Raw genomic sequence first — 9031 nt, 5'->3', positions numbered from 1 at the left:
TTTAAGCATGTTTTGTCCATCTCTGGTTTGTCAGTTTATGAGTGACCAGGGAGGTCATAAGTTCCAGCAGCGGAAGGGAAATCCCACCGTTAGGTCTTGGTGGCTGTCAAACTTTAAGAAGTTTCCCTGCCTCTAGAACATAAATCTTCCTGATTTCTCCGAGCTGAGGGTGTAATAGTAGGTAAATGGTACATGGTACAGCTCTAGTGTGCTATTTGTGTAACTGTTGGGCTTATAAACTGAACTGTGTTAAATCTGTTACATGAACAACATCATACAGAAAAAAGAATACAGTCATAGAATCGTAGAATCATTACGGTTGGAAAAGACCTCTAAGATCATCGTGTCCAACTATCTATCTGCCACCAAAATTGCGCACTAACCCATGTCCCTCAGTGCCACATCCACACAGCTCTTGAACACCTCCAGGGGCAGTGATTCCACCACTTCCCTGGGCAGCCTGTGCCACTTCCTCACCACTGAGAAGAAATTTCTCCTAATATCCAACCTGAACCTCCCCAGGTACAACTTGAGACCGTTCACTCTCATCCATTGCTGTCACCTGGGCGCAGAGGCTGATCCCCAACTTGCCACAACCTCCTTTTAGGCTGTTGTAGAGAGCGACAACGTCTACATCCCTACATCTCCTCCAGATTAAACAAACAATCCCAGTTCAAGATTTGATGACTGTTGTGATTTCCCAGATTGGGAGAAAGCCTGCCTGCAGGCAGGGCCCTGGCGAAGGGAAGTTACCACTGCTGGCCCTGCTCAGCGCTGTCTTGGAAAGAAGCACATGGGATAGTGTGTACTGAAATGAAATAGCTCAGTGCTGCCACCAGCCCAACCCCTGACATCTCTGTGGGGTCTGGCTCCATGTAGAAGTGCCTGTGAGGGTTCTCCTGGAGATCCAGGAAGGTATCACAGAAGGGTTTGCGCCAGTGAGAAGTGCTGCAAGTGGGAGGCTCTGTGGAATCAGTCTCAAACAACGGTTGTTTAAGAGAAACACGCTGCTGGTCATGCTTTTATCCTGGACCACATCAAGCAAAGCATTCTGGCGGTTCTGGAAGAGTGAATTTGCATTGAAAACCCACAGCTCTTACAAGCAGTGCATTAATTATTTTATTAATTTGCTCTTTTTACATTATGGGAAACATTCATCTATTTACATTTTCCTGTCCACACACCCATCTAGGTAGATAATCCTACGGAAATCCAAATCATTACGCCATAAAACCACTCTCCTCTGTCTAAAGGCTTTCAATTTTTTTTTTTTTTCCTTTTGTTTCATTTTAGAAACATTTTCAAAATAACATTTGGGAATGCAGGTAGGCCATCAATTTACATCCCGATTACTTAAAATACGCGTTTGACCTTTTTCCTTAAAAAAACAAAACCAAAAAGCAAAACCAAAATGAAAAGCCCCAAAAACTTCACAAAGATTCTGTTCAAATTAAAGTGATAGTGCACATAAAAGCATTAAGGGAACACGAATAAATAAACTGAACTATATTACAAATAAATTATTTCTATTTACCTTTTCAAATATTAAAAATCTTTAATCCATTTCTTCATCTTTCTTTACAAAAAAAGATTATGAGAATTTCATGGAAACATCTGCAAAAAATATAATAAATACTGTTTCTTTTTCTTTTTCTTTTCTTTTTTTTTTAACTTCTGAAGCAGGAGACAAAAACAACCTTTTCTAAAATTTCCCCCAAGCAAAAAAAAAAAAAAAAAAAAAAAAAAAAAAAAGAAGAGAAGGAAAGAAAGACCTTAGAACCAAAGTGAAACAGCATATAGGAATTCTGAATATACACTGGGCAGGTTAGACTGAAACAAGTAGTTATAAATTGTGCTAAAACAGATGATACAGCAAATATACTCGTTGTGTATTTGTGTCAGTAAATGAGTCAAGTGGTTAACTAGTGGCATTCTAGGGGCAGAAGTATTATCTTCTGTATTTACTGGTCTTGGCTGTATTCTTAAAACTTTGCTGAAAAACAAAGCAAACATTATAATTCTCTCCCTGGAGCCAAATGTGCTAATAGGCATTCACCTAAGAATAGATTCATTTAAAATATATATGAAAATATTCTGTGATATACAAATACAATAATTCATCACGTACAAGACTAGCCAGTCTTCCCTTCTCTGCTTTGTAAGGGGGGCTTTTACTAGATAGAAATTTCTGTAGCCACTTGTCAACCAAAATCTTAACTCATCTTTCATAAAACATCCACAAAACTAAATAATCTGAGACACAGCTGTGAACACAGACTCTCACCTGAATACAGCTTTGTATACCTCGGTACAAATGAGTTCCAAAAAATTAATACTTAACATGACGATATGCTCAAAGTGGCGGTTGGCACTATTACATACTGCAAACACGGTGATCTTTCATTACTGCTAAAAGTCAGATGGAGTGTTTTAAAACTAGCAAACACACAGGTATTTGGGTGCTGAGAGGGTCAAGCCTTTCCAAGCTCCTATAACACAAAGCACTCTAGGGTTACACTGGATTTCCGATTACTCTAGTTAAAAGTCTTTTATATATTAAATTATTAGCCCTTATCTTGTAAACCACAGCAGTAAGTAGTTGTGCCCTGTTTATAAAGACATAGCTCAGATATCAATGGCTTTGAGAGGTAGCAAATTCTCTAGTGGTTTTAGTATGCTTTTGTGAAAATACCTGGTGCCAGAACCTATTACCTCTCTTATTTTCTTCAGTAAAATTAAATTAGCACCTGGCTATGATGTCGTAGGAAAAGAAGCTGTCTGGCATGACCTTGATGAATACTTTTAGCAAGAGCTTTGCTTGTTGATGACAATTTTCAGTGCTCTGAAGCGCAAGTGGCAGAATGATGCCAGCCCTATGGTGAGATCTGGTTGGGCCAGCCCAGCTGTTACAGCGAAGGGCACAGGCAGCCCGCACCAGTCTGGGGCCACCATGCACACCATGTTGCACCACCAGGGCAGCTGTCCCTCGCCTATCCCCAGCGGGAGTGGAGGGCCACCACTTTCCTTTGTGGGTGCCCTCATGGAGGCAAAGATAGTGCAGGGTCATGAGAACTTTGCCCCCGGGACCCTGGGCACAGGTGCACTGGCCAAACCCTCTGTTACCAGTAGAAACCAGGGAGGCACGCGTTGCACCCAGCCACCCACCCACACGTGTGCCCAATGTGCTGTGTGCAGCTTGCCTGGCTTTCCTGCTGTCGGCACAAGGCCTTCCTGGGGCGGTGTGCCCAGCGCCTGACAGTCAATACGCAGGAGGAGCAGCTCCTGCCTGGGCTGGAGGAGGCCAGGCTGAGAGCCTCGCTCCTCTCCAGCCCTATTGTCTATGATTTACCCCTGGTATTAATGGGCTACTTGGGATGCATATTTTTTGTGAATGCGAAACAATGGCGGAAGCAGGGGAAGGAAGGCTTGTTGTGGAACAAAATTAAGTTCATATCGATCCCATAACTTGTGAAAAATACTTTATTGTTCTTGGTCGGGTGGGTACTTTATACTATCAGGAGGAGACTGTTTTAGAACCTTACACCTAGATATGGACTGCCTGGTGAGGAGCAGTCTGCACGGTAGCATAAACTGGCTGTGGATAATGCAACGCCTCGTCTGGAAGAGCACGGCAGGCTCCGTGTACAACAACTGGCTGACAGGTGTTGGTGTGTGGCTGTGTGCATGTGTGAGATCGGATCGTCCCACCAAGAGTAAGACATCAATGAAACCAAGCTTTTTTTTTTTTCTTTTTTTTCTTTTTTTTTTTTTTTTAACCAATATAATCCATACAATACAATACAAGAGGAATTGACAATACAGTACAATTTTAAAAATTCTTAATACTTGGACAAGAAAATCCTTCTTTTATATTATCTTCAACTGTCCTTGCTTCTTATTTCCTTCCTTTTCACTCTTTTATTGCCTTTCAAAATAGATTATTTCCCTGGAAGATCGAATTTACAATCTTCTGCTGATTGAAATGCTTAAGTAGTGATTGACGAAATAAAAATGAGGCAGTTTGTGCAGCTGTGAGTGTGCAGGCATCTTTCCTTGGGATCTTTCTATCCCTCACCATCCCACCTGTGGGATACGCTTTCATTTCTCACCCCCAGGTCTGTGTTTTTACCCTCCTCCCCGCTCCCACCCCGACCTCTCGCCCCTTGGTGACTCCTTAAAATCAGGTGAGAAGATGTGATTCGGAGGTTTAGAATAAAGTGCGCCATCTGCTTTAAAAAAAAAAAAAAATTAATAATAATAATAAAAAAAGGGGAATCCGAGTCATAGCTCCTTTCATCTTTTATGAGGAAGACGGCAGAGTCCAAAAGGATCACCCTGCGTGACTGAAATTTCCAAAATCCCCTGCGGTTGGATATTGCTGTACACTAGGTAACAGGCTAGCTTCTTTAGAGTGACTAAATGTCGTGGGTGGGTTAAATGGAGCCTACTGTACAGGTGCACGTGTGCATGGGGATCTGAGCACCGCGTTTATTCACTTCAAACAGAAAAAGGATTGTACTCGTTTACATGAGGCGAGGTGGCAGCATCAGTACATGTGACAAAGCATCATGGTGACATGGGCAAACCTTCAGGAAGCAAGGGTGGTTAGAGGACATCTCTCGGAGAACCGACAACTACGGCACGGTGGTGGGATTCATCGGGGTCACCGGGACTGCGTACAGAGAGCGGGGAGAGGGAGGGAGCAGAGGGAGGAGGAGGTACAAGTACTTGGTGGCGGTGACCTGGAGCAGGAGCCTAGAGGGGCAGATTGTACAGGAGACTTGTCTTGCCAGAGAGAGTCCTCCTGGTCGGATCCCTTCATAGCCTGGTCTGGGCTTCGGGGATGTATATCTCAATGCTCTCGGCGCTTTCGGTGGCTGAGTTCTGCCGGACGGACGCCGCGCGCTTGGCAGCCATCAGCCGCTTGCGGGCCTCCTGACGCTGCGAGCTCTCCAGAGAGCGTTCCCGGATGAGCGGCACCTGACCTTTCGATGGCTTCTTTGGCACTGGAGGAGGGACCCTTCTCTCCTGATCAAAGCAGAAGGTTAATGGCATTATAGAGCTTCTCAGGAAAAGGCGGGAAAAACTAGGACGCGTCAGTAGTTAGAACACACATTTTACCTATGGTCTGTTAGCTCCTATCTGCCCTTTAGTCTTCAGTCAACTGGCTAGAAACTGAGCTAGAGAGGAGAGCATCTCAGGCGCGGCCTCGTACCACTGGCACCGCTTCACGCGGCTGAGGAATAAATCCCGCTCTCGGCAGCGTGGCCCCGGCAGCCTGGCTCCTGCGGCTGGTAACAACCTCGGCTGAGGGCCGTCCTTGGACGGGGCCGGGACGTGTGCGTCACCTCGGCCCTTAAAAACGGCACGCGTGTGGCACAAGGTGGGTCTGTGGCAGCGCTGAGATGCACTGGGCTCGGCATCCCAACCACTAGCTGCCTGCGGCTGGTGCATCGGAACAATAACCATCCAAAACATGAAACATATAGTCAGGCACATATTTCGTATAGCTTAGTAACTTGCCCCCACATCCCCCTCTTTGAGTCTGACTGTGCAAACACATAAACCCCAGCCTCCTGCTAAATAGACATGCCACCCTACAGTCAGCTCTAGCTTGATAAACCGGTAGGAAAAAATTAAAAGCCATGAAGAGAACATGCATTAATCATCACAGTGGCGGCTAGCTCCAGCTACGCGAGTGACAAGGAGGACTATTATGTACAGCCTGGTGCGTGCATACAAAAAAAAAAAAAAATCAGAGAGGGATCTCTCCTGGAAAAGAAAAGTGTATTCAGGTCTGAATTTCAGGCAGCCACAAAGACTTTGTCAAGTTAATTAGATTGTCTTTTAAGTTACATCCCCTTCCAACTGTGAACATGGCCTCTGAGCGGAGGGATTTTATCACACTACAAAGGTCCCATTCTGCCCTTGCATTTTCTCTTATGCTGATCACAACAGCATCCACGGCTCGAAAGATAAAGGTGCTTAGTTACACTTATTCATACTTTGCTCTTTCTCTCCATCCAAGGATTAATCTGTGCTGCTTTAAAAGGGACCAGTGGCAAAGGCCAAAGGCAACTGCAAATATCAATCCCACAGAAAGTTCTTTCTTCTTCTTCTTTTTTTTTTTTTTTTTTACTATTTAAGAAAGGAGATGAACTTTTCATTTAAAATCATAGACAAATGCTAATTGAACCAGGGACACAGTCAGTGTAATTATTTAAAAAGCAAAATCTCTACCTGCTTACCATAGGTCCATTTATTCAACACAACTTCCTTTAACCCGTTATATTCTTTTTGTTAGAAACTGCTTGAAACGTTTTTCAGAAGCAAACAAAAAGCACGTTTTTGTAAGGAAAGCTCTCATTTCTTACTGTGCAATTAAAAACACTTGGCCTTCCCGCTTGACTAGATAAACTAATGAAAGACCATACATCGGCATTTCTGGGCATGCATGTTTGACATTTTTAACTTCCTTATCTGACAGATACTGAAAAGAAAAAAAAAAGAAGATAAGAAAATGACTTGCCTTCAGTACCTTGGCCTAGGAAAACACATTCCCACACATCCCTTTACAAAACACTAGGTGTGCGCAAATGGTGTGAGCATGGCACTCCTAAGTCAGGAATGAACTAGTATTTAGTCTTGACCGGAGGAGGGAGAGTGCTACCAGCATTACCTTTGCAAACTTCCTGCTGCAAGATTAATGGGATTCAATATTGTTATTATCTGCCCAAAAGAAAATGCCACTTTGGTCATCAGAAACGAGTTGACAATGAGTATGGGGAGCCTGGATACCTAGCAGAGCCACAGTAGGTTGCATTCCGTCCTTCTGGTGTTCCTACCTGCTTGCTCTACTCACTGGTATCAGACTGGTCACAGTCAGTCTAAAGGAGATTCAGTCATCATATTACATACCTACAGGAGCATGACAGGGCATGGGACCCATGGTTCCTCTAGGAATGGGTCTGACTTTTAAGTATTGGCTGAAACATTTGTGTATTTTGGCTTACCCCAGTGCTGTTTGTCTTGATGTAGATAGTGAGGAGAAAAATAAGGCAATGGAGCCGAATGAGAGTGAAAAGTGAAAGGTGACTCACACTTGGAGATGTGGTAGTTTTTCATGGTGACACAAGACTACTACATTTTTTAAGAAGCCCAACACTCGAGATGATTTTTATGCTCTCTTGGGTAAACAGCTACCAGCAAAGTGGACCCATTTATGAAATCACCCCATTACAAAAAAAAAAAAACAAAACCAAAACAAAAAAAAACCACAAAACAAAACAAAACAAACAACAAAAAAGGAACAACAAATGAACACAACAACAAAAAAGATGTAGGAGTTCTTTCATGTGATATTTTGGAAGGCATATTTTTGATATCGCTCTGTTTGTAATACTGTTATCAAGTCAGCGATGGTTACAGTGCTTCCCTCTTTCTTTTTTCAGTAACACAACCTAGAACTCTTGCTATATGCAATAATGTGAACCGTAAATGTGATTTATTTAATTTTAAGAATCAATATATAAGGCAGTTGCTTCCAACGATTGATCGTCTAATATGATTAAATGTAAAACTTAACAAAGTACTACATTCCCATTATCCGATTCACAAAGACAGATTTGGTTTAAAAATATGCCTGAAACATATTACAGATAATATCCCAGATGATTATTATGTAAACATTGTTATTACAATGAAATTAATTTGATATGAGCTTCATTTCACATTTTTAACGTCAACGCTGTAACACAGAGGCCTATTTAATTTGTCCAGTGTTTGTGCAGGGTTTTAAATGAAGCATACAAAATCTACAATGTTCTACCTTCTTGTCATGAGGATCCATCTGTTTCCAATTATTGGCCTTTAACTGATGAAGTTCATCAAATTTCATACTAATATTTTCTATGGATAACTGCAGCATATCCCAAAACCCTGCTAAATCCTGGGAGGTTGGCCGTGGATGTGCATTAGGATTCTGTACAACAGAAGAAAGAAAAAAAAAACAACAGTTTGGCTTTAGTATCTCTTAATGTAAAGCATTTGTGCAAATTATTGCAAATCTTGCTAGCAAAGCAGTTTCAGCAGATCCAAACCACCAGGGAGACACAAAGAAAGAAACAACAGAGACCTCTGGCAAGGGGATGGGGCAGTACCAAGACACTGTGTCCCCATCACCACCAGTGGGTTCAGAGGTGGCAACCTGAACACACTGAATTTAATTGCCAGCCTCCTCTCCACTTTAATGAAGTAGGGTTCCCTGCAATATTTATGCTGGTAGGATGACTGATACCTGTACAAGCATGTAGTTGCTGTGTGTGCAGACAGTGACAAACAAGTGAATGAGCACTTTTTCCATACTCTGAATCTCAGAGCTAGAAAAATACACAATTTCAGGTAAAGTTGCCTGTCAGACACTTCAGGCCAGTTTTGTGGTGTTTTTTGTTTATTTTTTGTTTGTTTGCTTTTCGACAAGAGTAATGTCTGCAGCGCGAAAAGCTTACAGTAATCCCATTTTTTCAGGCATGTTTTTGGAAAGAGAGATGTGCTGACCCACAGCTGTCCCAGGATCACAGAGAAGCTGGACAGCTGGGTGCCTATCAAATATATCAGAAGCATTATATCAGACCGATGGTTTTCAAGCAGATGCAGCTTATCCTCACTTTCAAACTCATGGACCTCAGCATGTAGGTTTGTCCTGCATGTGCAAGGTGATCGCTCAGTGCAGTGAGGCTGCTAGGCATGTGCAAACTCAGTTCAATTCATCATAGAATCATAGAATATTCTAAGCTGGAAGAGACCCACAAGGATCATCCAATCTCAGAGTATTCTCAGAAGAACACACTGGGACCATCAGCATCCTTAGAGCAGCACAACCAGAAGTCCTCTTCTGTCCTATGTCCCTTTGATGTGGCTTAGCTCTGGAAGTTTTGCATGAGCATACATGAATTATATAAATGCAAAAATAAATTATTAGGCCCTGCGTGTTGTTTTATATGGCTCAATTGTTACTCTGTGCTTAAGTCTT

General features: G+C 42.6%; 1 protein-coding gene across 3 annotated transcripts in view; it reads right to left on the bottom strand.

The window, feature by feature from the left end:
* Positions 1–3787: 3787 nt before the first annotated feature.
* The window catches only part of DLGAP1 (DLG associated protein 1), a 374951-nt gene continuing 369707 nt past the window's right edge, over positions 3788–9031 (bottom strand). For 2 of the 3 annotated variants that reach the window (XM_090137415.1, XM_090137416.1), the window contains 2 exons: positions 7829–7981; positions 3806–5028 (listed from right to left, as the gene is read on the bottom strand). In XM_090137415.1, the coding sequence (XP_089993541.1) occupies positions 4819–5028; positions 7829–7981 (363 nt within the window). In that variant the 3' untranslated portion in view covers positions 3806–4818. Of the gene's footprint in view, positions 5029–7828; positions 7982–9031 lie in introns of all 3 variants that reach the window. The other variant, XM_090137417.1, reaches the window with a different exon arrangement.

This window comes from Phasianus colchicus, chromosome 3 (assembly GCF_987193195.1).
Source record: "Phasianus colchicus chromosome 3, bPhaCol1.hap1.1, whole genome shotgun sequence".
NCBI lineage: Eukaryota > Metazoa > Chordata > Aves > Galliformes > Phasianidae > Phasianus > Phasianus colchicus.
This window is presented reverse-complemented; position numbering and strand designations above follow the sequence as displayed.